Here is a 27954-nt window from a genome sequence, read left to right on the forward strand (position 1 = left end):
GTCATTTTGAAATAACAAGGGGTGAATTGACAGCTTGAATGAGGAGGGTGTTGCGAGGTTGGATGAGGCAAAGGAGGTAGTGTGGATAAAATTTGGCTGCTACCCGGGTTGTAGTTCTTGGATTAGTTTAAGAAAAGAAGATGCACACATTAACTATCATTTGAAATAACAAGGGTGGTTTGGCAGCTCGAATCAGGGGGATGTTGTGAGGCTAGATAGGGCAGGGGAAGTGGTGTGGAAAAAATTTGGTAGTTGCAACCCTCTCTGACAGCTAAAGAAATGGAATAATTCACTTCCCCCTAAGGTTCACAATTACTCTCTTAGGTTTTAATATTTTCCAAAATATCCTCTAACTATTTCTTTGGCTGCCACAGGGGTTGTAGATATTTGGCTACAATCCGGGCAATAGCAAAATTTCATTTGATGATGTGTGGTGGGATGATGTGGGACAAGGTGGGGTTAGGAAAAAAATCTGAACTAAAATGAATTTAATTTCACACACTCTCTCTCTCTTTCTCTCTCTTAGGGGCTATGGTTCTAAAACTCGGATCGGATCTTGTTTCCTAAAATTTGCTTCTTTCGTTTTTTTCTCAAAGCAAATGGGTAATATGGGAAGTTCCTACTTGCTTGACGGTGAACATAAACTTCTAACATTCCCTGTTAAATTGGGTTCAAAGGTTTTAAAAGTGATGGTCTCATGCTCTCATCACGCAGGAAGCCGGAAGCTGCTGGGTTGGTTCTTACTGCTCAAGTTGGATAGAATACGGCAGAAATTAGATAGCGGCCAGGGCAGGGGATGCGGCTAAAGAGTGAAGAAGAGGGGTAAAGAAGACTGCCACGCAGAGAAATTGACATGCGTTTAACGATGATATGGGTTAATGTCAGCACTCAGCAGCCGAGGTTCTGACATTTTTCTACAGTGACTAAGTAGCTTCGTTTAATGATGACATGAGTTGATGATCTCAGCAGCCGGGGTGGCGACTTCTTTTCGAGTTGGGATCAGGTCTTGTACAAAGAACCTGAATCATGGATTCTCGTACAACTACGAGTTGGATATGTGTAACTCATTTACTCTCTCTTATTATATTTTAATAGGCATTGACATTAGTTTAATGATGGTATGAGTTGATGATATCAGCAGTCCAGGATCTAACTAATCATTGGGAAGTTTCATAGATCTCAAAATGTTCTTAATGTGTCGTCACGCAGGAAGCAGGAAGCCGGAAGCTACTGGGTTGGTTCCTACTGCTCAAGATGGTTGAATACGACGTCCAACCCACTACCAGCACTATTTACAGCCCCATTCACCTTGATCACCGAAGCCCCTGCGGCTTTCCCTGAAACTGGTGCCTATTCCCACGAAGAGGACAGGCAAGAGAACTGGGTTTTCTACGGTCCCCTTGTTGGGACGCAGAAAATGGGAAAGCTGCCAGGACAGGGGGTGCGGCTGCAGAGTAAAGAAGAGTGGGAAAGAGAAATTTACAGGCGTGTAATCGGGATGATATGGGTTAATGATGTCATCAGCCGAGGTTTCAGACTCATTTTTTTGTTTTTTTTTTTATAGTGACCCAGTAGTTCCGTTTAATGATGACATGGTGGATGATCTCAGCCGCCGGGGTCGCGACTTTTCTTTGGAGTCCGGAATCTGGATCAGACGTTTGTGCGGAAACTGCTCTTGGATTCTCGTACAACTAAGAAGTGGAGATGTATAACCCATTTATTTTTTCGTTATGACTTTTTAATTAATTACCTTTTTCTTCGTATTTTCTCTCTCTTTCTATTTTCTGTACTCATTATCCCTTCTACTCATGGAATCACACACACACATAAGTGTGTCAATTGGTCCAGAACCAAATATTCGGTCTGGTTTTAGTTTCAGGTCTAAGGATTGTTAGTATGATCTAGAGAACCGGATCAAGTCCCATCTCAATTATGAAAATTGATACTTGTACCCGACCTATCTGATTCTGATTTCTATTCGGGAACAAACAATAAACAAGGGCAAAAGTCTCTAGCTCAATGGCTCATTGAGATTTGTCTCAAACGCCCAATTATCTGCAATGTGATAGATTTGATGAATCCCAACAGTATATCTATAAATAAACAACAATAATTTCTAAAGTTTCGTTTCAAGAAAAAACACATGCATTAGAAAGATAAAAAAATTCATACAAAAAGTTGCAATACTATTGGATATTGAAAATCAAACAAGTGCAACATTGTAGGAGATGGAAAACCGACTTGTTGTAATATTGTTGAGAAGAATCGATCAATTGGCCATCGAAAAATTGTAAGAAAAAGAAGAAGGGACGCTTTCAGCCACTGCAATTTTGTCTAAGACAAAGAGTCGCTGCTATGCTAATCATGAGAAGATGAAGAACATAACATTTCAAACTTGAAGAGTTACAGTTAAGTAGATTATTTAACTCACAGTTCACGAGTCCTATGGTAACAAAAACAAAAAAAAAAGGGTTTTATAGTTGGACTATAATTGTAACTCTATAAGATGATTTATCATTTAGGTGATTAATTATGTCGGGTTTCCATATAAGTTACGTTAAGTTTTTAGTTAAAGAGGAAAAAGTGACGTTAAGTTATTGGGTCCGATTTCAGTTAGATCCAATGGTTTTTGGTATAAATCCAGATCCAAACCAAACCGAATTATAAATACTTATTTCAGATCTATGATTTAACCATATTATAATGGGTTGAATTCGGTTCAGGGTATTCGGTCTGGAACTGGATTTGGTTTTTTGATTTAATTCCGTTTTGACACATTTACACACACATACACTCTCTCTCTTTCCTTACAGTTTATTAATTTTTTTCATTTATTTATTTTTTATTTTTCAATTTAATTATAATTTAATATTTATTTATTTTTAATCTTGCAAAATAGCTTTAGATATTGGCATTAGGCCTCTCAGTAGATAATGATACTAATCAGATATCAATAAAAATAAAAAATAATAAAATATTGATAAATTATTAATGGAATAAAGTTTTACTCATCCATAAAGGACGGTTCACCAACCATCCGAGGGTTCACAAGTCCCTATAGGGTTTTAATATAAATCTAAAATACTATACACGAGCATGATGGCGATTTAGAGATATGGTGCATTGATGATATGTCGAATTAGTTTAATATCTTATTAGATCAATATTGGTGTTGTATCGAATGGCATTGGATAACTGGAAGAGAAGAGAGAGAGAGTTTTGTATTAATATGGTTCAAATCAATTAATTAAAATGTAAAAATAATAATTTAAATAAGGGAAATTATTATCATAACAAGGGTATGTTATATATCTAAACATAACAAGACATTATATACCCTTGTAAAACTAAGATTAAAGATACAAATGATAATAAATTTTAGGGATAATTGAGTAAAATCACATTTACTGCTGGAGAATGCGTTAAACCCAAGAACTTTAACTAAAAATTATAAGAAAGGGTTAAAACGTAAAATAGTCCAGAGAATCTCTCTCGTCTCCATCCTTGAGCAACCCAACCCCTCTCTCTCCCTCGTTTCCGGCGGAGGTGAAGGCCCCCTCCAAAAGAAAAGGCTTTCTTATCCCCAAAACTCTAGCCCTCTACCTTGGTTCCTCGACTCCCTCTCCCCCAGTCTCTCGTTACCTCCACCCCGTGTGATAGTCGGAGAGTAGTTGGATTCTACAACTGAGGTAGCGGCGTAGCACCGCGCGACAATCAAGTATTCGGACTCTGCGACCAAGGTAAGAATAACAATCCTGTAATATATATTTACGTTACAAATGTTATTCTTCACTGAGGTAGCGGCGTAGCACCGCGCGACAATCAAGTATTCGGACTCTGCGACCAAGGTAAGAATAACAATCCTGTAATATATATTTACGTTACAAATGTTATTGCTTCTTGATTTTTGGGTGCAAGTGTAATTTGTACAGTTCTGCTTGACTTGTTTTGAAAAAGTTATGACTGAACTACTAACATGGCAGCCTGTAAGCAAATTTCTAATTTTGAGTTGTAGTTTGGCTAGGAGTCCAAGGATATATTGATACCCATTGTAATTCAATTTATGTTGATGTAGCATTTACTTTCATGTCTATTTGGATCTTAGATATTTGAGTCTCCGAATCACAGCACAAGTCAGCAGGAACATATTTTCTCATCAGAAAATTTCCCAATGGAATAAATCATTTTAAACAATTTCAAGTTCTTTCAAAATTTCAATGCAAACTGATGCGGCAAAAATTGACTGGATGATCTTGCCTGCCGTTCCTGGTGCCTTAGCCGACCTGCACAGAAGAGATGACAGGGGAGAGCCGGGTGACCCAACGGGGGACTCTCCGATGTCTAAGTCAAATCTTTCCACAGCAAATGCTCAAGAGAGTTTTTCCAGTAAAAGGAGTGATTGATCCATCCCCATGATGGAGGCTTACCTTGGTATTTATAGGCTGCTGATGGAGAGAGAAGGAGTAGCAAATGCTCAAGAGAGCTTTTCCAGTAAAAGAAGTGATTGATCCATCCCCATGTTGGAGGCTTACCTTGGTATTTATAGGCTGCTAATGGAGAGAGAAGGAGGGGCGTTTGTGGAGAGTCCAGTTTAGGCGTAGAGTCATGGAGGGGAGTGGCTCTGTAATTCTGAGAATATTTCAGGTTCCAAGGCATGTTCTGGGAATATTCCCCTTTGATCTCAGAGGTGCAAGTCGTGAGAGGGGTGGATGCCTCTGATGACGTGTAGTGGATAGAGTCTTGCCCCCATAATCAGGGATCACGTCCCTTGAATATAGGAGTGGATGTGTGCACGTTTTTGGGTGCCTTACTTGACTGTTCCGAGCCGAGGTGACAGGTTTGTCGAGCCGAGGTGACTAGTAGCACGGTCTGGTGGAGGGCCGAGGTGGCTGCACATCCTGATGAGATGTCGAGGTGGCAGCAAGGCTTGATGAAGGGCCGAGGTGGCAGCATGGCCTGATGAGATGCCAAGGTGGCAGCACGGCCTGATGGAGGGCCGAGGTGGCAGCACGGCCTGATGGAGGGCCGAGGTGGCAGCACGGCCTGATGGAGGTGCCGAGGTGGCAGCACGGCCTGATGGAGGGCCGAGGTGGCAGCACGGCCTGATGGAGGGCCGAGGTGGCAGCACGGCCTGATGGAGGGCCGAGGTGGCAGCACGGCCTGATGGAGGGCCGAGGTGGCAGCACGGCCTGATGAGATGCCGAGGTGGCAGCATGGCCTAATGGAGGGCCGGGGTGGCAGCATGGCCTGGTGGAATGCCGAGGGGGCAGCACGGCCTGATGAGGGCCGAGGTGACAGCACAGCCTGATGGAATGCCGAGGTGGTGGGTCAGTCTTTTGTTCAGGTTTGCATACACGTTTCAGCCGTGCTGAGGAAGGGGACATATTTTGCTTCATCACAAACCAATAAGGCGTATTACCTAACAAGTCCAAGCTATGACTAGGCCAATCAAGAGCTGCATCATCAGTTACCTCAGCTTTTAAACCATTCCAAAGAAACTTAAATATTGTTAGATACAACTTCTCCTAGAGTCCTAGTTCTGGGCACAAAATTTAGATGAAAATTTGTTAAAAGCAACTCAGGGTCTTTAACTATCATAATCCAAATGCCACCTCCGAAGACCATAGCCAAGCTTACAAATCAGTAATATGTATCTATAAAAGAATAATAAAAGTTACAACCAACAAGCTTAGAACCATACTGCACTTGTAATCCAATGACCAACCAAATCTCATCCCAACAATTGAAACCCAGGTCTTCAATTGAAGTACTTAAACATGATCCATGGAAACAGTGCATACTCTTCAAAAGGATTGAAACAGGGGAAAAAAGGAACTAGTATAAAGATAACCCATGCAACCAGCCTACTTCTACGCATGTAAAGAACTTAGCAGACAATGACAACTTCAAAAATCGGTTGAATGAGTCTTTCGACAGAAGTTGAATCAAGGCGAGCTGTAAAGCTTGTCCACAGCTTCAAAAGCATTCCAAATGGAGGAGCAGAATTTTCTCCCTGTTTAGATAACTGGTACTTGATGTGGCCTTCAATGGTTTGGATTCTGTTTAGACCAACTACATGAAAAATGGGAACACATCTAGTACAATTTGGGTATCATGTTCATTAACAAATGGCGAAATTATTTAGCGATGGAACATTCTAATCAGCTAGTTCCCATAGCTCAACCATTTCTCTAGTAACAGAAAGAGGTGTATACCCATTGAGATAGAACAGGAAAGTACTTGGCTGAAATGAACTGCACATAAGGAGAAGCAAAAAAATTGTAACATCGACCTAGATTTGAATTGAAAAATATTGAGGGTAAACCTAAGCAGAAGAAAAATATAATTGCAATCTTGGTCAGCAATCGGAAATGTTGTTATAGACTTTCAAAGTAGAAGCCACTGCAACCCCCTCCCCACCCGGCCACCCACCCCCCCCACCCCCCAAAAAAAAAAAAAAAAAGAAAAAGGGAAAAAAGATGCAACCATACTGCTTCTTTTTAACTACTTAATAAAGAAAAAATGGCAAAAGGAATCAAAATTGTGACATGGGAAGCCAGCAATCAGAATTGGCCCCTGTGCCGAAGCAATGGTCATGCGACCAGGTAGCATTCTTCTTCCCTAGTTTTAACTTGGCCCATGCCTATTAAACTGAATTAAATCATTCTGACATAGAGGCCTTAGGAGTGCTATTGCTGAGTGTGCTTCAGCAGGGTAATCGGGTGGAAAGTGGAAGCCATAGAAGGGTTCATCTTCATTGGGTGTCCTCAGTGATTGCTGCTCCTTGTAATATAATAAATATATAATTCCCTAATAAACTGGATCAAGGACTTTGGGATTTTCCACTAGCCCATGAATTTAATCCTTCATATGTGTTGCTTATTTCTGTTGCTGCAGTCTGAGTTTATAGAAAACAGTAATTGAGTTTTGTATTTATGTTTTGAAGCTCTAATTTTGTTTGAGATGACTTGGAAGCCCTATATACTGCAAGAAGACATAGAAGTCACTTGCAGTTAGATTGGCATATATATTCAAGTTCAATTTGTTTAACATGACCTCACCTCAATGTTGGAAGCTTAAAACTCAGGACAGATCTGCTTGGTCTAGAATAATTGTCTTGGTTGAGTTAGATGGTGATTGGGATGCATTGTGGGTGTTTACCTATACCATGGAACAGTGGCTACTGTAATCTCTGTTACTAGAAAGGCTTTGAGCTGAATGATTGTTGACTTTCTTGAGTCATCAATTGCCCATAAACTCTGTATAAATTTGTCTAGTTGAGATATATTCAAAGACTTCCAAAGCCATGTGATGATTTATCAGAAGGCTTAAATATTGACTGGATGTAGCCAAGTTGTAAACAACTCATGCTTTGGAACTTATGATACAACAGGCTACAGTTTGACTCAGTAAATACCTTTTTCCCTTTTTTTTATCTGATGTAGCCACATATGTGACTTTTCTTTTGGGTTGTGATGATGATACAAACTATTGACATTTGGCTACCTAGAGATCCAATGATACAAGGTGTGTGCTTGCAAATAATATCATGCCCTTCCAAACCTGGTATCATCACCTACATGATTCTCTGTTGTTTAACAATGGTGGTATTACTTGGATAATCACATTGCTGATTTTTCTGGTCCAAAACAGTGAACCCAACTGTTTGGCCAGCTTCAGCCTTCAGCTAATTATTTAAAAACCTAAGCCAAATTTTATTTAAAAAGAAGAAGTAGAAGAATTAATTAATTAATTGACGCATAATTATTTCTGGTGAGTTTACTTAACTTCAGTTTTCTAACTTTGCTGAAATTAGCAATATTCATCAAATATACCATGTAAATATCATCATCGCATTGTATGGTTCCAATCCATCAATTGTATAAATCCCATACCTTCATACCTAATCAAAGATTCTAAATATAGTGATCCAAGGATGGGTTTATATCCTTTGCCATGGACTTTAGGACTTCAACCATTGATCTCTTTGCACTCACATAGAAGAACAAGATTTGCGTTTATACAATTGAGTCTATTCAGCTATCAACAAAGAATTACATGACTTGACTGTAGAATATATGGAAATGGGAAGGTGAGGATAAAATCGACCCAATTGTGTCTATATACAATTGAAACCACAAACTCCAGAACACTTCTCTCTTTAGCATTAGGTATATTCCATAACAAATCATATTGTGAGGCTGACAAGTCCCAACTGAAATCTGTTATCATATTCTGGACAAGTTGCTGTCAACTCTCACTGTCATTGATGTAGTTGTCAAATGTACATTCCAAGGCGCTATTTACTCCCTATAATAGTTCAGAACAAGTGCATATCAGAATTCTGGGTGTACAAAGAATTTGAAAGTATGAACCATCATCCAAATAGAGTCATCTCAAGACAATACTGGAATATTGATAAAAATAGGAATGTGGCAGACCTGAGTTTATTACCTGGGGCTGCATGAACCTTAGTTGAAGGTCGATCCTGTACCACATTCCAGATAAGTCAGGGACCCACAAATTATAATCCATAAACAATATGATGCAGTCAAGCAAGTGGAAGGTAAGGCCACCAAGAATAAACCACACTAGCAAGAAAATGCAGTTATGCAGGTGGAATGCAAGGCAACCAAGAATAAAATCCAAGAAGCACCAAAGTCCAAGTGACCAAGATCAGTAGCGAGTAGCAGCCAGGAAACATGCAATTATCAACAGATAGGAAAGAAGTATAAACCAGTCAAAACTGACATTGTTGGAACAAGAATCAGTTCTTTTAACAAATTTGTCAACTCAAGTCATCCACGTATAATAGTGTGTGCATCTGGAGAGATAGAGGTTAAAAGAGTTCCACAGGGGAATAGCACCAAAACTGTTCAAAGTCTATGTGTGCCTTCATTGGCCCTTATGCTTCTCATTGGAGACCAAGTGGTTAATACACTTGTTTTTAGGAATTCATAACCATGAACAACTCTAGTTTCAGTCCAGCATCCTCATAAATATTGTCTGGTTGCACACGAAAACCTTAAAAGCACTTCCCTTTGTATCCTCAACCTTACAAAGACAAGAGGGATCAAAAGAAAGATCCAACACATTCACATGGAGTTATCCAGTAAAAACAGGTAACAGGCTCCAGCCCACTCTAAGAAAGCTAGGGTCTCTGTTGATTGGCCGAACACCCATTTGATTGGTCCATAATATATCCTCCTACATCTATATATACTGGTACATCATGATCCGGAAATGTATGACTATATACTTCACTTAAAATTATTACAATTGCATTAATTATTCTAAATTTAATCCAAATACAGGAAATTTTTGCCAGATATTTAAAAGCATATGCTGACTAACAACTTGGTATTAGCATTTCCAGAGCAGCAATATCCTTATGAAACCATGGTGCATTGACTAGTACTGATCCATGAAACCCAGAACTCCTACCCAAACCACAAGATAATAATTTAAAAGCATATGCAAAATTTCAACCCAGTTTGCTGACTAACAACTTGGTATTAGCATTTCCAGAGCAGCCATGAGTAAACTCCTTTAACATTGCACCCAACCTCGGACCCACCCAACTTGGGATTTTCTTACCTAAGTGCCACATACACAAAGCATGCTTTGTGTTGGGCAACACATTCTGAATGGCATCCTGAATGGCACGATCTTGTTCAGTTATGATAGTTTGAGGTGCTTTTCCACCCATAAAATTTACAAATACCTACATACCATAAGAATAATAAGTAGGAGCTCTAGACAGTAAATATAATTCAAAGCATAGTATTTAGTAGGTTAGAATTTGATCATTTACCTTAAATGCCCATTGGAAGGATTCAACAGGCTCATTTGCTAGCACACAACAACCAAAAACACAACTTGAACTATGATTGGTTACACTGACCCAAATACCTACTGGCATTTTATATATGTTTAACTTGTACGTCGTGTCAAACACTATGACATCACCATAATGTTGATACCCATATAGAGACGCTGAATGAGACCAAGCAATATACTTTAGCCGATTATCATCATCGACCACATGTTCATACTGAAAATCATTTGTCTTTTTCCTTCAACCCCTTGCATTTAAGCACAAGTCTATCTGCGTCATTCGTATTCTTAATAGTTTTCGCAACCCGTAAGAAATTGTAAGCATCCCTTGAGTTAAAAGGAAGTCCACCAACACCAACGTTGAGTTCCTTTTCTAAAATCATCATCATTTGCCTAACAGGTACCCGTGATTCACTAAGGGTCAACAAACGGTCCCTCATTTGTTCCGATATATGACGATAGGAAACTAAATGACACACTTCATTCTGGGTCAAAAGCTCATGATTGTGTTGATCTTTGAATCGAAACACCCTCCAAACCCGCAAATCACCATCTTTCTCCTCTTTCACACTCATGTAGGCAGGACAATTGCATCTCTTAGATGATCGTTTGATATTCTTCTGCTTCTGTAGGGAGTTTTGGATATTTTCAGAACCATTACTGCCGCCAATATTATCAACATCATTGTGTGTTACATCATTATTAGGATAGACAATATCTCTATTAATATTTGCCTTCTTTTGTACACTGCAACCTCTAAAACATACAAAGTCCTTCCTATATACCCCTCTATCACCCCAGTCCCTGTTAAAAGTGTGTTGTTTCCTAATAGCAAACCCATGAGCTCTTGCATACCGCACATAATGCTCAAATGCTTCTTCATAATTGGGGAACTCTTGACCTTCAGTTATAGTAACACACTCTGATTGATTGAACCCAGTGGCAGTATCATCAAATGATTCATCACTATCTGATCCAAATATAGAATAATCAACATCATTTTCCCCACATTCAAAACCCTCCCTTTCTTCATAAATTCGTCGTTCAATAAAAAGTGGATCCATCTACAAAAAATAAAGCATTATTGAAATGAACATTACAATGATTTTACTAAAATACTAAACTCAACTTAGCTTGATCCTAACTAGATAGGGTCAACTTTTCTAGAATATAACAAAAAAAAAAATATATATATATATATATATATAATCCAGTGCACAAGTACAAACGGAGGTAAGTGCAATGAAGGTAAGTGATTTGTTATATAGATCAATTAACATATCAATACAAATAACATTGGATGTCAGAATTTTAGATTTAAATATATTGACTCGGTTTAGGGTAAGGTTGATGTTGTGGAAGACAACAGTATGAAGGCTGCAGCATTTGGATGGATTAAAGGTCTTTTTGCTGTTTCAAATTTCCTGGGTAATCTGTTGTCACGTATTCTTCCTGAACATTATATTTGAGGCATGTTCTTGCTCAAATTTAGTCATAGTTTTAACAACATATGTCTGTATAATTTCTTTCCCAGTATACCTATTTGACAACACTGTTTTTCAGGTATCCATACTCTTGCGAGCAGTTTGTCCAGTTTATTTGAAGCTATTTCTGGTTGAAACAATTAAGCCAGTTCCAAGGCAGGACCGACATTCATCTATTTCTGGTTCTATTTTTTCTCAGGTGTGGAGCTTCTCTTTTCAGGCATTTTGATACTATGGAATCTGTATGGATTTTTATGTGTTGAAACTGAGGATTGTGAGACTATTTCATCCTGATCATCCTAATTTGAGCTCAGACTAAATGAAATAAATCGTGGTCTCCTTCCTGCCATTTCTCCATGAGTGTTCATTCCTCTATTTGCACTTTTACTTTGAAGTAAAAAAATATTCACAGAAAAGTATTTAGTAGTCAGTGGCTTTAATTAGCCCATGGTAGGTAGTTCTCTCAGTTTTGACATTTATTTTCAGTGAGAAAAACTGTGGTTGGAAAGTTATGGCAAGGAACTTCATATATAAACAACCCATTAAGAAATGCTACATCCATGGGATTGGGATGTTTCACTGGAATGACACAAAGCCCAAAACAGACTGATCAAGAAGATCTTAAGCTTCCAACCTAAAGCTGAGCTTTGGATAACCAAAGTTCCAACCTAAAGCTTCCAACCTGACACAAAGTTCATAAACTGTACTTTTCCTGTCTGAAGTTTCCCTTGCTTCGTTTGGGTATTGGTCTAATCTTGATGTCAAACACTGAATTCTTAGGCTTAAGGCGCATTCTGTATTATTTATGATTAGTTGATGATCGAGTTCAAATTGTGTTACCATTTGCCTCCAAGATGCTTTAGACTCTGTAGCTTTTAAGAATTTCATTCCTTGACACTTAATTTGATTTTTTGGATCCAAATCTTCAATTCTAGAACTTAATTTTTCGCCATCTGTTGTTTCTTTCAAGGAAATTTCGTTGCTACATTGATGTGCAGAGAGAAGTAGATGATCATGTTTTAACATTTTTAAAACCTCCACCCCCCCCCCCCCCACCCCCATTCATTGGTGCTGAAATTTGGCCACTAGAGTTTGGTGCTTCAACTTATAAATCCTCTAGTGGGAGAGAAAGGAATTTTGTGCATATCCTTGCTTGCATCAACAGCATATGTAAGTTGTCCAAAAATTTTATTTATAGGTTTTCTTTAATTTTTTGTCGACTAAATAATATGCATATTCTTTGAACAGTGACTGTACAGGTTGATTCAGATATATTCACTTGAAACTAAAACTATGTTATCCAACATTTTCTCATTTCTATAACTAGATAGCCTTAATAAATCAAAACATATTGTTGTTGCAAGATTCCGGATGACGCGAACCTGCATAACACAGATTAGAAACTAGCCCGGAGAGAGTTCCGAGAGGAGGCTCCGATGCCAAAGTCAAGTCCTGATATTCTCATGCGTACATAGTGTATTCAGTCAATTAAGATTCTTACCTGTAAAACTGGCTGAGTCTTCCTTATATAGGCAACACGATTCCTCCTCACTGGTTAAGGGGTCTCTGGCATGCTCACACATGTCCTCATCCTATTTTAGAGTTATTCTTTGTCGTGGCTGAGCTGGCTGGTCCTATAACAGTTAACTCAACCTGGGTTGGCTGTCACAACAGCTAACCTGACCACAGTAAGGTTCTGTAACGACTAACTTAACCGTGGTGGGTTTGGGGGTTAAAATAACTGCCTGACCTTGGTTAGCCACCTTGGTTAGGGTTTAAGGGTGCAAGGAGGTCGCGAGGTCGGAGCCCCTATTGCTGGTTGAAGAGGTTGGCTTGTGCTTGTGCTAATGAGGTCAAGGTGCCACCTCCCGACCATTGACTGGTCAATGGGTGTATGGTATATCACATATATTCACGGACAAGATGTAAGGAGGATGCCCCATCACAAGGACTAAGTAAGCAAATGATCTTGTAGACACTAGCTGGTATACCGGTATGCCCTTCAAAGGAAATGTGATCTGCATTATATATCATAGTTTGATACTCTTTAATGGTGGTCTGAGAAAAACAGGGAAGATGGATATTTGTGTGCGAGACACAGAGAGAGAGGAAGAGAGAGCTTCACCATCCAATCCCAACTTTCCCAACTCTGGAACAAGGACCAGTAGTGTCTGACCACTATAATCTCTAAAACAATAAACTATGAAGAAAAAATTCAGCAAGAGAAGAACATGACTGCTTATAGGGAAAATAAATGATCCTTTATGTAAGATAAAACACCAAGAAACACGAATAATAAAGATACAATAGATCCGTACGACACAGAGATTTAACGAGATTCACACACCAGGCACGTACCCCACCACCCCAACCGTGCCCTACCCCAAACAAATCCAAACGAAGAACTGAAAGTATCAATTCTGAAAATTACAGAGTTACAGAAACAAGCAGCAGTCAGCAGTCAGCAGTCAGCAATCAGCAGTGCATACCATAGGTTTCTTCAGCTCTTAGGATGTTTACTTACCCTCTCGAGAACAACTGTCCTCGCCCATTGAATCCCCTGGCTGCATCTATCAGTTTGTTCGATCAAATCCTCTATGTTTTTCATAAAAACCTCCAACTTCTTCTTGATATCCTTTACTAAAATCTTCAGTGCCTCCCCTTCCCTATGCGCAGAATCAGCATTCTGCATCAGAGTTTGAATTTCTATTGCCAAACAGTTAACCGGAACCCAAATAGTATACAAGTCCTTGATTGCAACAGAAGTGCAAGCCTGCATTGAGATAATCAATTCCATCTGTCCTTGCAGCTCATTCTCATAGCCTGTCAAAAGTGAATTAAACCATGTACCGATTGATCCTACAGGAATTGAAGTAGCCGCTGCAACTGCAGCAACAATATGAGAAGCTGGCATTGACGCCGCCACCACTGAGCAAGTAAGTGCAGCAGCAAAAGTTGCAGCAAATATGATGTTTGAAATCTTCCCCCATGACTTTACATATTCTAGCTTCTTATCTATTGTGTTCTTTCGGAGTTGCAGCTTCTTGAACATCGACACCTGATGCTTTTGAACGGTTGCGAATTCCTGGAAAAAGTCCTCCGTGAATGGGTTCCCAGCAGCCTTGAAATTCTTTAGTTGCTTTTCAAATTGTGGCAATGCAACATGAAGGATCAATGACTGGTTCTCACAGGCTTTCAGTAGGCATTTCTTCAAGGCCGTACAGAAACCTAAAGTTTGGCGACTGTTCTGGAAGTAATCATTCACAATCTCCAAGAGTTGCTGGTTTTTCCATTTACTTTTCTTACAATCTAAGATGGCTTGGATGATTTGATGGTTCACCTCATCCAAGCTTCCACTAACTTCTTTCAGAGACTCAAAGCACAGAGCTCGAAGCTCGACCCCAGAGGCGATTGTGTCAATGAAACGGTTGGGGCCGAGTTGTGGGTTGCAATCAAAAGACTGCAAATTTGGGTCGAGCGTGAATGCTGCTTCATTTGAGCTAAGCTCTGCTGTGTACTGCAAATTGGTATCGAGCTGAAGGACAGGTGGAGCCTCCCCTTTTCTCATACTGAATTGTCCTCCCATCGATGCTGAGGGAGAGAGAGAGAGAGAGAGATTTTGAAGGGCACTTGGGCTTGATAGGATTGAGGGTTTTGCTATTTATAAAGCTTACAGAAGGAAGCTACTTGGTTGGTTCCTACTGCCGAAGATGGTTGAATACGACAGAAATCAGACAGCGGCCAGGACAGGGGTTGCGGCTGAAGAGTAAAGAAAGTGTCACGCAGATAAATTGAAATATGGGTTGATGATGTCAGCAGCCGGAGTTTCGACATCTTGTTGAATCCGGATCAGGTATTTGTACGAGAACCTGATCTTGGATTGGACATGTGTAACCTGTTTATTGGATAAAAATCCTCTCCAATATTTATATCGAGTAATACCTTGTCAAATCTCTTTCAGAGGTCTACAGTCGACACACGAACAAAAAGATGTTAGTTATTTCCAGCATGTGCAACTGTACACCAGATAGAATCCTCGGTTGTGGTTCTTGATGAAGAGATTGTTTGGTTATATATGTCGATTTATATCATCTTTACATATTAAGAGTTGCATCAAACTGAGAGTACACTGATGTGAAGAATGATAGTCTGCTGCAATCCAGGTGTCCTGAAGATCAACAATCATAAAGGTTGAATTCTTGAAAACAAAGAGAGAGAGTAGAAATCGAATATTTGTACTATGCAGACAGAATCATCACATTCTGAAGTTTACTACTACTGGTGAACTTGGTACTTAAATTACATTCTGTGAGTATGAATAAGATCAATACTAGATAATTGAAAACCTAGAATTTAATATACAAATACCACCTTAACAAATCCAAACTAAGAACTGAACGTATCTCAAGTCTGAAAATTACAGAGTTATAGAAACAAGCAGCACTTAGCACTCAGCACTCAGCACTCAGCGGTGCATACTAATAGGTTTCTTCAGCTCTTGGGATGTTTACTTACCCTTGCAGAACAACTGTCCTCGCCCTTTGAATATCCTGGCCGCATCTATCAGTTTGTTCGATCAAATCCTCTATGTTTTTCATAAAAACCCCCAACTTCTTCTTGAAATCCTCCACTAAAATCTTCAGTGCCTCCCCTTCTCTATTCGCAGCAACAGCATGACGCGCTGACATGGAAGCCGCCACCACTGAGCAAGTAAGTGCAGCAGCAAAAGTTGCAGCACATATGATGTTTGAAATCTTCCTCCATGGCTTTGCAGATTCTAGCTTCTTATCTATTGTGTTCTTTCGGAGTTGCAGTTTCTGGAACATCAACACCTGATGCTTGTGAACCATTGCGAATTCCTGGAAGAAGTCCTCCGTCAATGGGTTCCCAGCAACCTTGAAATTCTTTACTTCCTTTTCAAATTGTGGCAATGCAACATGAAGGATCTGATATGGACACGTCATCATAGGTTGTTAGTTCTCCTGCAATCCATCATCTCCAGTGGTGTCAGTGGCCCTATTTTTATGGTCTACGAGCACATTATCTCTACCATCCTCCTCTCCCTTCTCGCTTGTTTCTTAGAAAGGTACAAAAATATAAAAGACCAAACCCCCCCCCCTCTCTCTCTCTCTCTCATGATTTTTCTGGCTTTGGATTTGCAGGGGTAAAAGACCTCCACTCAGTCAAAATATTCTTCTGGGCGTTCTTGTTGGGTTTCATCCTGTAATCTCTCTCTCTCTCTCTCTCTCAACCTTGTTTGGCTTAATTATCCTCAAGTAGAAGAGTTGGTTTCTCTAATTTGTTTTTGTTTTGATGGTAATTGAGGTCCATGTCTGTGACACTAATGACATCAAGACACCTCATTATGGCAGTGATTTTCCGGAGAGAAACTTTCAGGTTCACCACGATTGAGGGTCAAACAAAGGTATGAGGAGTGATCTTATCCACCATTGGCACAACTGTGATGGTTGTTTGGAAAGGCCCACAACTCATCAACCTACGTTTAGTGTTCAATGACTCAGCACTAAATACGGCAGGAATAGGATAGCGGAGAGGACAGGGGTGCAATTTATTTTATTTTATTTTTATTTTTATTTTTATTTTTATTTTTTTTTCTTTTGGAAGAAAGGGATGCAATTAAGGAGTAAAGAAGAGTGGGAAAGTAGCTTCGCAAAAAAATTGACATGGATTTAAAGATCTGATAAGCTATGGAGGGAGGGAAGTAATAACAGCCAGATGATATGCGTAAATGATATCAGCAGCCAGGGTTGCGGGTTTATTTCTTAAAAGAGTGGGTAGTTTCATTTAATGATGACATCGGTTGATAATGTTGGCATCCGGGGGTTGCGAGTGGATGGATAGGTACTTTCGCAAAGAAATTGACATAGGGTATGTGTGGTAACCAAGAAAAGTGAAGAAAAGAAAAGAAGATAGTAAATGATATAATTTAAAAAACAAAATTATTACATAATGATTTTTTATTTGTCTTGTTTTTTTCTTCTAATTCAATTTTTTTTTTTATCTTTTTAATTTTTTTTGTTTCTTGATTACCAAACATAGTTTACAGAGAAATTTACCATCACTCTCCCACACTTGCTCTATATTTGTCAAAATTTCTTTATCTTTTACATTTTTTCTAATACTTCTCTATTTTTAGATTCTTACATCTCTTTCTTCCCTGCTCGTTTTAAATATTCAGATTATCCTTTCCTTTCACTTGTAACTTATTAAATTTTTTTCAAATTGATTGAGAATGAAAATCAATATTTTACATGAGTCCCATCCTCCATTAGAGAGTGGTGAGTTTCCATAAAATTAAATCTCTTCACTGTGGAAGGGAACCATACAAATCCAATACTTTTATCAATTTTTTTAATCTCTAAAATCATGTGTCACAATCCTAACGGGGAATGTAAGATTAAATTTGATAGAAATCTGAATTAGTATCGATTGAGACTGATACCAGTCCAATACCGATAAAAAATAGATTATTAAACTCTAATGGATGAGACGAGAGAAGAAAAAGTAATAAATAAACAATAACTTTGATGATGGATGAGACCTAAAAAAAAAAACTAATAAATAAATAATATCTTTAAGTGACTCAATATTAATGATAATTTAAAAAAAAAAAAAAAAAAAAAAAAAAAAAAATGATGATATGAGAGTCAAGGAGGAGTTTGAGTTTTAGCAAACAAAGCAACATTTAAACCAAGTAATAATAGAAGGACAAAGCCTTTTTTGAGATTAGTAAAAGCATGTTTTGAACAAAAAAAAATTTGAAAAAAGTTTAATAGGTTACAATGTAAAGGAGGGGTAATCTGGGTATTTAAAAAGAGGAGGGAGAAAGAAATGTAACAATCCGAAAGCAAGGGAGTATCAAAAAAAGGTAAAAGGAGGGGGAGTTTTAGTAAATATAAGGCTAAGTGTAGGGGAGTGATAGTTAATTCTCCTTTAACTAACTAAAGAGTGGGAAAGTTTCATAAATCTCAAAACGTCCTTAATTTCTAGTTTCTACACCTACTGCCCAAGGATTTAGTTCTTGGTATTACCCATGAAATGATATAGGTACTCGACCAGGTTCAGTCAGGGATCGGGGATTGGTCTCAACCAATACCGATATAATATGGCCGATATGATCAATACGATACTGATACTTGAAACCATGCTACTGCCTCTCATCCTTCAGCTTGACCCTCTTATATGTAGGAATTTACTTCTTCAATGTCAGATATTTAGATATGATATTGATTTGGAATTTTGGATAAGTTTGTATTGACTTGAATCTGTCAATTTTATACCAATCAAAATATAAAGAGGGAAATTTTTTTTGTACCCCCTTTTATTTTAAATTTAATATGATGTCACCTCCATATTTTAGAAAAATATCTAATACGACCTCCACTTTTAACAAAATTACACATAAATTTATTCCATTAGCTGAAAATCATTAAGGTTACGTTGGTAATCAAGAAAAGAAAAGAAAGGAAGAGAAAATATTACAAGAGACATAATAAGCCAAAAAAGAACGGTGACACAATGATACCATTATGCATGTTGTCATTGGTGTGGATGACAGATTACCCTTACACCAGCAGTCTCTATAATAAATGTAATATTTTAAATAAAGGTGCATTTTGTTGTTACCAAGTAAGTGAACTAAGAATTGTAATCTTTTTTTTTTTTTTTACTCTGATCCTATTCTCAAAAATCACATAGAGTAATGATGAAAAAAATTTTATTTTTCAAGTTTAAAAATTTCACTTTCTTTCCCTTTAAATTTCTCTTGCAATCAAATAAACCCTACAATGGGACCGTTTACTAAAAAGAATTGAGGCTTTAAGCCCCAATTAGGGGTGGCTCAAGATAAGGAAATAACTTTCTTATGATCAGGATAAAACATCTATATTGACTCAAAGCGAAAAAGATGATGTTGCTTACTCGGCTAGCCTCGGTAGTAAAAATGAAGGGGTATGGTCTGATCCTAATGTTAGCAGTGCCAAGTCTCTCATTGCTCCACGTGAAAACCGGCCGGTGAATATTCAAATCGACAAGGCAGCATGACTCCACCATGTTACGGAATTGGATAACATCCCCGCCCCCCTCTCCAACCCTTATAATTTTTTTTTTGTTAGACCCCCTTAAAAAAAAAAATGAAGGAAAAGGAAGATGACAACCTTTTTCATAGTTAACAAAATATTGTATGGTTAATTGAGCTATAGAGAAAGTGAGAAACAAGTTCAGAATCCAATACGAGTTTGCATGCCATAATTTCGACAGATTTATATACACTGAAAACTATAGGTGCCACACTTAACGGCCAAAAAGAATTCTTAAAGATCAAAAGTTAAACTGTTGAACTATCCCAGATATTTAAACTTGTTCCTATTGTTTTCTTACTAGTGACACATTTGTATAACTGCTTGTCTTGAAAAGAGGGAGAATCTACATCGTTTCTTCCACCATGGAATTTACTTTACTCCATTGTCCAGGGGCCAAAAAGCATGCAGTTGCCTTTCTTCAAGCCTGAAAGGGTTTCAGGTGGGTCATGGCCAGTATCCATCAAGGGAGGCTTTGTTGTTTGTAACCCCACTAAATAACAAAGGGACCCACTGTTCAATGGTCAGGACTCGGGCAATAATCATCATTTAGAACCTAACCAATTTATACTTTGGTGTAATACAACCAAGTCTGAAGGTGGGTCCCAAACTCAGCAAAGCACTTTTTGTCAGTTGAAAGCTGATGTGCGTGGCAGTATGCAAAGGATAAGATCGAAAGAAAAAGTAGTTTATTAAGATCAAATCCTAGCCAACCGATTAATAGACAAATAGGGGCTGAAGGAGATTTAACTTTTTGTAGGCTTGCTTGACCAACAAGCAAATGGTAAGATCAACTCTTTCTGTACCCAAGAAAAAAAATTGATAATATCAACTTAGTAAGGTCCACACTCATTACGAGGATCTCGAGTCTCCTGATTGTACCTATCTCTTCCCCTTTTTATAATGTATCCATCTAAGAAAAAGATCAATTAAATAAGATTCCTTCCAAATTCTGCATTTGGCCTCGTTCATTTTTGGCATAATACAACAACAATAATCTCAATCTTAATCCCAACTTAATGGAATCGACTACATAGATCCAATTAGAACATGACTACATGAATCCAATCAGAACATAATAGGAAAAAAAAAGTCCACACAACAGAGATGTCAAGATGAGAGGAGAGAGAAGAGAGAAGAATAGTGAAAGTAGAAATATGAGAGTAAGAGAAAAGAGGCATAGCCCAACAAGTCATTTTTTACGGCCTTTATCAAATCATATTAATTCTTATATGATTTATCAATGTCATTTCTAATGTCATTTTCTATTTGGAATAAAAAGTTCCAGTTTAAACAACAAATGTCCATTCCTAATACGATTCACTTGATCGAAAGTTCAATATTTAACTAAAAGCTAAAGTCCCTTATCTGTAGTTTTTACTGACTTTCACCCCAACACCATTGTCCACAAGGACATATGCATTGTCACAGACAAATGGTTCAACACTAAATATTAAAGATCATTTACTGCTGCAAATTCAATTGATCTTAGAGATGAACGTTCGCACAAAGAGAGAAATGATTTTGTTATTACCTCGACAACCATCTGCAGAACTTCTTTACAAGTTTACATTCCATCATCCACAGACCTTTACTAGCCTACCAAGTTGTTCAGACATTATCTGTGATGAACCTAATAAGCTTTTGTATACAAAGTGTATCTCTCTCTCCATCCTGCTTTTCAACTTTCAAGCATTCTAATATAACAAGAATTGCCAAGTAAATAACAACTCCAACAAGTGTATGTTTCTATCCTTCTCCACTCATATAACAAGTGCATATATCTTTAATGTTTTATATGTATGCTAACACACAAAAGAGCAGAAAAATTTATACTTCATTTATGGTGAGTTATACAAAGGGGTAATGATGAGACAGAAAAGAAAAACAAACAAGTGATAACTCTACAAAGAGTAAATATAATACTGTCTCCATATATTCATTCTTTTAGTTATCCAAACTACGGCTTTGTCTGGTTGCAAGAGAAATAAAGAGTAAGGAAGTGAAAATTTTCAAATTTAAAAAAGAAACTCTTGTAATCATTACCTAACATTACTGCATCACTAACTTAATCATTCTAAATCTGGTTATTAAATTTTACCTTACTTATTTGAAAAGTAAAATAAAAATTATACCTGAAAAGTATAATCACTAAATATGGTAAGATATTTATGTAGTTTATACAACCATGTTAGGTAATGACAAAATTTGTTCACCAAACATGACTGTCACTAACTTCAAATCATTCCAAATTTGGTTATTAAACTTTACTTTACTTTGCATCTAAATCCTTTGGATTTGAAAAGTAAAATAAAAGTTACATTTGAAAAGTATAATCACTAAATATGGTAAGAATATTAAGTAGGTTATACAATCATGTTAGGAATGATAACAAAATTTTCCTTCTTTTTAAAATCAATTTCACTTCTCTACCCTTCCTTTTGCTTGCAACCAGGCAAAGCCTAAACAACCTGACCTACACACTTTTATAAAACGGGTAATATGTATATAATATGTATATACGTGTGTGTGTATATATATATATATATATATAATCACACATAAGAAAGCTAGAATGGCATGAAGCAGCAAAATTTCTTCCGAAGCTTTGTCATCCAACCAACAACCTTTCTTTCTCCACCTGAATCTGCGGGAAGACCACTTGATGATGCCACAGCATTTGCTGAGTTTGTAGAGAGACCTTGAACTACAACATGTTTGTGCATCTTGCTCCTGAGTACATTCCGGGGGCCTTGAACTGTAACAAGTTTTTGCATCTTGTTCTCAAGGACATGCTGCTGTACTGCTGAACCTGGAAGGCATTGGGTTGTAGATGAGGCTTTCACCAATTGCAGAGTTGATATCAATTGCAACCAAAAAGCCATTTAATGAAGAGTAGGCCAAGGTCAGTTTTCAGCAAGGGTTTGTTTAAATTCCCAACAATGACATAGGAAATGACTAGAAAATGGTCAGAATCAATTATCATTTAGATACTAGTTATAAAATTATATAACATAAGTCTAATGGTGGGTCCCAAACTCTGCAAGGGTTCATATTGTGAGTACCAATGGAAATCGCCACCTATAAAGCTTGCATGTCATCTGACTATGAGCTAATTCAGCATCAGCTCATTTAAGCAAGAGGCCCACCACAATGGGTCCAGCCGCATGCTTCTGGCAATATCTATATTATTAATAGACAATGGTTGCAACTGAAGAAAAAACTAAGCTTTCTAAGTTCGAAGATAACATGCATTTATCCAACACAACTGATAAAATGCTACAAGGATATAGAAATGAGAAACAACTGGAAAAAGAACTGATTGGTGACGTACCAGAAGATGTTGGCTTGAGAACCAGCTGTTTGGGTCCGTGAGATGTAGAGACACAGAATGTGGAATTTGTCTGGTTTTTCTGTGTATTTTCAGCCTCTATATCCCGCAACAAGGCCAAGGAATCGAAGTATTCATCTGATGACATGGTCAAGCAACTTGAGTTTTCACTACTGGAAGGAGATTCAGGATTGACAAGATCAAGTAATTCTATGAAGTCTCCTGCAGAGAAATCATAGTTTTCACGCAGGTCCTGAACTGGATTATCAGGCCTCTGGTTCGGCAGATTCCTTTCAGACACAGCTGTCGGTCCATTCTCATTAACACCAGAATTCACCTGAAGGCATAAATATGTCTGATGGCTTAAAATAGAAGATGAAAGCACAACTAAATCCAATACTCATTTTATGCGATGAAAATATATGCAAAATCCACATGCTCAAGAGCATGGTCCAAACATGAGCAGCTATCTTCAATTCCATAAGCACAATCACTGCTTATGTTTTCAGTCAAGAAAACATGTGCAAATACACTAGACAGACTGTGGACCGAGAGTCCAAATTCTGACCATGACCAGGGATTTATTTTGAATCAGTACAACATTAATTTGGGGGTGGGAGGCAGTCAAGAAATGTTGAAGCACCTTAACATATAGTGCTGCAGAAGATGTTCTTTTCAACAAGGCTGCAAAGAAACCAAGACATGGAATTCACTTACCTGGGACCTAGTGGAGCCATATCCATTCACCCTGATTGCTGACATTGGATGAATATAAACTCCGTTAGCATTATCTGCACGAGTACGGTTATGATGCTCTTCATGATTTGGGCTTTGGATGCTATTGAGAAAGACCCTACACAGTGAGCTGGAATCCTGCAAATTATGAGAGCAATCAGCAGTTGGCTAGTAGGTTGGATTTTTCTAAGCTGAAAAGCAGTAAGGTGTTTATTGGTTCTTAAAATACCAGTGCCTCATTCATTTCAGAGAGTCCCTGCCTATATAGCTTGTATTCATACATCATCCAATCAGTTTTAGTTCCATAAGGAGCTTTGCCTCGGTAAAATTGCAGAGTAGTTCTGCAAGCAGTAGTGGTAGCATTTTTTGGTATACTGCGTCTCTCCCCTGTAGCTTTCCAATATCCAGTACCTGTAGCTTTAGGATCCAATGAATTGAAGAAGCACCAGACATCATCTGCAAAATGATTCTCATAAGCTGAGTTGCTGCATAAATAAGCCAGCTCTGGCATGTTATTGGCAGTGTTCAATAGAAAATATAAATTGAATTACAATGCTTAACTGCACTGTATTTGTTAAAAACCCAGGACATTGGAACTGTCTAAACTAAATATAAAAGATCTGGTGATTAAATTTAATTGATGAACTGATTAGACATTGAGACTCCTGAGAAAGTAATGTTTTCCTGTGAGGCTGTAAGTTATCAACATAGTATCCGATATTGTCATCAAATTTCTTATAAGAAATGCCAGCCTGCCAGGTCCAGTCATGTGAGTAGGTAAGTGTGTTTCTAAAAAAATGGGCATACCTAGTGCACGAGGCTTCCGCCACTGTGGGGTCTAGGGAGTAAGGAAGTGTTTCTATTCACCTTAAATCCAGGAAATTTGTTCACTCAGGGGTGTTTCAGTATGGAGAATTGTCTGGGTGAAAATTCTATATAAATGACCCTTGAGCGGAGTTCGGGTGTCATGCACATTGGACAAATATAAACACTTGACTTGTGCATGAAAATAGTAATAGCATCCACTACTAGTTTTCCAATAGTATCATCACAGTCATGCACATACGGAAGAATGTAAACCTTTAAGCACAAATACATCTGACATATGTTGTCATTTTCAAGACCAAGTTAACAAAGTTTTACAACTTTCATGACTAATTGTCTCAAAACAGAAGAAAGGCCAACCCAAAACCCTCCCAAAGGAGAGAAAAGGAATGGATAAGAATTAAGAGCAGGTGAAGATAAGGTGTGACATCTTGAAAGTGAGAATACTGAAATTAACTGTCCCTTTAGGTGAATTTGCAGCAAAGGACGGTTCCTAATAGCAAATGTTGATCTAATGCTTTTCCAACCAGTAAAATATGGCCTTGAACGCTGTAATATAAAACAAGCTGATATATGAGGAGGAAAGGCAATATCAGATAGCCAAATCAATAAATAATGCTGAATAATTGAAGCCAGAAGTCCAACCAGGGATCCACATCAATACTTACCAGGCAAATTCCAGGGCAAAACATTGTAAGGATTCAAATCTGGAATCACATTGGCTGGAAGGGGAGCCCCACGGTCCATTCTTTCCAAATGGTCCACAAGCTCTTCATCAGTGAAATGGAATTCAATATTACCAAGCGAAGGGACAGGTGCTGAAGGACACATGGTTACCCCGTTCATAAAGATAAGTCAAAGCTCAGAACCTGTTTGTGCAGTTCAAAGCAGGAGTCAGAACAGTGACCAATAAATTACAGTGGCTATCACAAAATAGGTATAAAAGAAAAGAAAAAAGGCTTTTGCAGAAAAAAAACAAGATAAAAATCAATAGTAAAAAAACTTAAGCCCACATTTTAATGCACCAAACATGATCAGATGATCAAGATTGAAACTAAATCTGAATGGTTATATGTCCAATTTTCAATTGAAAAGCAGCCCCAACCTAGTGAAAGTTCTCAGTGAGCACAGATAGCATAGTCAAAACAAGAACTACGAGTGTAACAACCTTACAGAAGAAGCAAAAATTCTTTTTACCAAACAAAAAACAACAAAAATAGAATCAAAAGATCAAGTTAAGTGATGGATATAAATAAATTTTCCATTCATACTGTGCTCAATATACTTTGTCTTAGTCCGGGCTATCCTCTAATGTGATGATTTTAAAACATCTCCTATATATAAGCCAATAAAAAATGGGGATACGATCAAGAACTCGCAAAGAGCTCGAAAAATTTTCAACTGGGTCATTTATAATGACTAGAAAATCTCAAAAAACAAGGTTATTGTCTCCCGATAGGCGAGACTCTGATCACGCAAATAACGTTTGAAAACCAGAGGAACGAAATCCATCCATTAATCAGTTGGATTGACATGAATAAGGACATGGTCAGAATCGAAGAAACTAAAATTCGTTTAACTTCAACATCGCTGAAGAAAATCCAACAGAGCCTGTAGATTAAGTATAACAGAAACTCAATCTCTTTTCTCAATTGAAACTCCAGATTTATAATTCTCGAGCAGAACATCAACTACTCTCAAAGAATAAAGAAACAAAAAGGAAAAGGAGAAATCAAACTTCCAAACAAGCAAAAGAAGATGAATTTCAGAAAAATCAAAGACAAAAAAAAAAAAACAAAAGAAGATTAGATGAAATTCCAGAGGTCTCACTTGAAAATCAGAGACCAGAGAGAGTCCCTTTACTAGTCCCTCTACACTTCCCTGTCGCTCCCTCCGCTTCAGAACACTTGGCTTCCTTCACTCACTCACCCTCATGGCTACCGTCTACTATCTAAGTTTTCAAATGGCGTTGAGCTGGTTGACCTCTTTATTAGCGTGCTTGACTTGAAACTGTTACCATGGTTACTCAATTAACTTACTCTTCCCCGCCCACACAGCCTACTCCGGCAAGGTAACCGCGATTTGCTTAAAAGTTCATTAATTATAGTTTTTAATCGCAGCTTAAGGCACGTGGCGCTTAGTTAGTGACTCTTCTCGATATAGGTGGGCCATTCCACTGATTGGAGACATTTTTCCACGTAGTTTCCCGTACTCATACATCGCCCATAAAGTTAACGCGGCTAAGCATTGGAAAGTATTGGATAGAGGTACGTAATTGCCGCGTTTTGTTTGGATATTTTTAACGTCACTATGTTTAGTGTTAGTGATACATGGATTGATGCATCAGAAGAGAGACACAGAGAACCTTTTACAAGGGTTCTCATCCCTTGGCAGCTGAGAGAACCTTTTCTTGTTATGGAAATTCTATTAGATGCAAATGAATATAAATACGAATGACATCTTTTACAACTTTAACCACTTTTTCGATTCATTTTAAACTAAAAGTCGTCCCAGTGAGATGTTAGCCTAGCTCTCACGACATTAACAGGATTCGTGTATTGTTATGTGGAAAATAGTAAAACGTTATAATTCATTGGCATAGTGAAATCTAGATATTCCCTTGCCAATTATTCTATGGAGATTTTTTTTTTTTTTTTTCTCATAGCCTCATGTAGAGTAAGGATTTAAAACTCGATATCGCGAATCATATCATGGAAACCCAATCTGGTAAAGAAAAAGAGACTTTTACCCCCTTTTTTTCTCTATTGCCTTCCAAGCATGGTTTTAGGATTGGGATCGGTTTGATCATGTTCAATATCGTATTAATGATATCGAAACCAATACGGTTTCTTCTGAGGTAAAAGTCTGATTCGACCTGATACAACCGATATGAATTGATAATATCAATATCAATATTAGTGGTCCCAAACTCCCAATTCCATGAACTTTTCTGAGTGAATCCAAAGTAGGGTATCGCCATTGATGGGTTGAAAGCCCAAGTTCCCACCCCAAAGTTGATGTCAGTAATACGCTTAGGAGTGGACCAGGCCTGGGCTTGTGAAAGTCTTTTGAGGCCAAACTGTTGGGCTTCTGCCAGAGTATGCCATATGAGCCAGACAACCTTCCATCAAACTACTCTCCCCTCTCATTACTTCAGATTTATTCTATTCCCGGAAGGTGAAGAAATGAAGTTCTCCAGGTGGCTCTTCTAACATTTCAAAGGTTAATCCACATTCACATTCCCTTTAAGGAGAAGATTTTGCAGGAACATTGACTAAAACATCAAGATTGCTAGGCTTTTCTGAGAATTGCTGAATGAGGAAGAATGTTCTGACAGAGATATTCCTGATTTGGGTTTTGATACAGCAGAATTTGTCACCCATCCGATAAAGGCCATAAGGCTCCAAACCACGTGAGGGTAAGGTTCCTGAAGGGGGTTTTCCGAAACCCTAGGCCCAGAAACCCTATAAGAGGAAACCGGAAAAAGGGAGGTACGCCGACACCCACCATTACTCCTGTGAATAAACTATTCTGTCGGTCACCAACTTAGGCATCAGAGAACTAATCCCGGGGATACATCCGGGCCTCTGCCTTCTGTGCTTATGTAGGATTAGCTCGTAGGGGATTTCGGCAGTAACAGGTT

The 27954-nt window shown here is 38.1% G+C and overlaps 3 protein-coding genes across 12 annotated transcripts; 1 reads left to right on the forward strand and 2 right to left on the reverse strand.

Moving 5' to 3' along the window:
• Positions 1-3476: 3476 nt before the first annotated feature.
• LOC122074708 lies at positions 3477-17345 on the forward strand. 9 transcript variants are annotated; one of them, XR_006139025.1, is made up of 6 exons: positions 3477-3740; positions 11401-11520; positions 12411-12491; positions 14131-14257; positions 14362-14574; positions 14692-14827. XR_006139025.1 is itself a non-coding variant. In XM_042639656.1 (6 exons), the coding sequence occupies exons 3-6, from the start codon at positions 16008-16010 to the stop codon at positions 16694-16696; spliced, it is 360 nt and encodes a 119-aa protein (XP_042495590.1). In that variant the 5' UTR covers positions 3477-3740; positions 11401-11520; positions 15988-16007; the 3' UTR covers positions 16697-17345. The 9 variants fall into 9 exon arrangements, 1 of the variants encoding a protein (XP_042495590.1); XR_006139029.1 differs by having other exon boundaries at positions 14187-14257; XM_042639656.1 differs by lacking the exons at positions 12411-12491; positions 14131-14257; positions 14362-14574; positions 14692-14827 and adding exons at positions 15988-16031; positions 16136-16407; positions 16484-16544; positions 16694-17345.
• On the reverse strand, positions 7963-15087 carry LOC122074706 (UPF0496 protein 1-like). Of its 2 annotated transcripts, none has more exons than XM_042639655.1 (3): positions 13846-15087; positions 8455-8488; positions 7963-8310 (listed from the first exon to the last, which is right to left on the reverse strand). In XM_042639655.1, exons 1-3 carry the CDS (start codon positions 14905-14907, stop codon positions 8300-8302), a joined length of 1107 nt encoding a protein of 368 aa, XP_042495589.1. In that variant the 5' UTR covers positions 14908-15087; the 3' UTR covers positions 7963-8299. The 2 variants fall into 2 exon arrangements, with proteins under 2 accessions (XP_042495589.1, XP_042495588.1); XM_042639654.1 differs by having other exon boundaries at positions 8442-8488.
• A 3893-nt stretch (positions 17346-21238) lies between the features above and the next one.
• On the reverse strand, positions 21239-26297 carry LOC122073321 (NAC domain-containing protein 83-like). Its single transcript, XM_042637887.1, has 6 exons — positions 26142-26297; positions 24980-25180; positions 23716-23942; positions 23469-23624; positions 22755-23088; positions 21239-22232 (listed from the first exon to the last, which is right to left on the reverse strand). Exons 2-6 carry the CDS (start codon positions 25155-25157, stop codon positions 21991-21993), a joined length of 1137 nt encoding a protein of 378 aa, XP_042493821.1. The 5' UTR covers positions 25158-25180; positions 26142-26297; the 3' UTR covers positions 21239-21990.
• Positions 26298-27954: the final 1657 nt, after the last annotated feature.

Source organism: Macadamia integrifolia, chromosome 3, assembly GCF_013358625.1.
Source record: "Macadamia integrifolia cultivar HAES 741 chromosome 3, SCU_Mint_v3, whole genome shotgun sequence".
NCBI classification, from domain to species: domain Eukaryota; kingdom Viridiplantae; phylum Streptophyta; class Magnoliopsida; order Proteales; family Proteaceae; genus Macadamia; species Macadamia integrifolia.

Excerpts from the sequence above, each read along its gene's own strand:
- LOC122074706 (XM_042639654.1), bottom strand. The coding sequence starts at position 14,907 with ATGGGAGGACAATTCAGTATGAGAAAAGGGGAGGCTCCACCTGTCCTT. Across the intron at positions 8,489-13,845 it reads GGACAGTTGTTCTCGAGAGG|GATCGACCTTCAACTAAGGT; the intron begins GTAAGTAAACAT and ends AATGTGGTACAG.
- LOC122074708 (XM_042639656.1), top strand. The coding sequence starts at position 16,008 with ATGGAAGCCGCCACCACTGAGCAA. Across the intron at positions 16,032-16,135 it reads AAGCCGCCACCACTGAGCAA|TTTCTGGAACATCAACACCT; the intron begins GTAAGTGCAGCA and ends TCGGAGTTGCAG. Across the intron at positions 16,408-16,483 it reads CTCGCTTGTTTCTTAGAAAG|GGGTAAAAGACCTCCACTCA; the intron begins GTACAAAAATAT and ends TTGGATTTGCAG.
- LOC122073321 (XM_042637887.1), bottom strand. The coding sequence starts at position 25,157 with ATGAACGGGGTAACCATGTGTCCTTCAGCACCTGTCCCTTCGCTTGGT. Across the intron at positions 23,625-23,715 it reads CTGAAATGAATGAGGCACTG|GATTCCAGCTCACTGTGTAG; the intron begins GTATTTTAAGAA and ends CATAATTTGCAG. Across the intron at positions 22,233-22,754 it reads TCTCAAGCCAACATCTTCTG|GTTCAGCAGTACAGCAGCAT; the intron begins GTACGTCACCAA and ends AATGCCTTCCAG.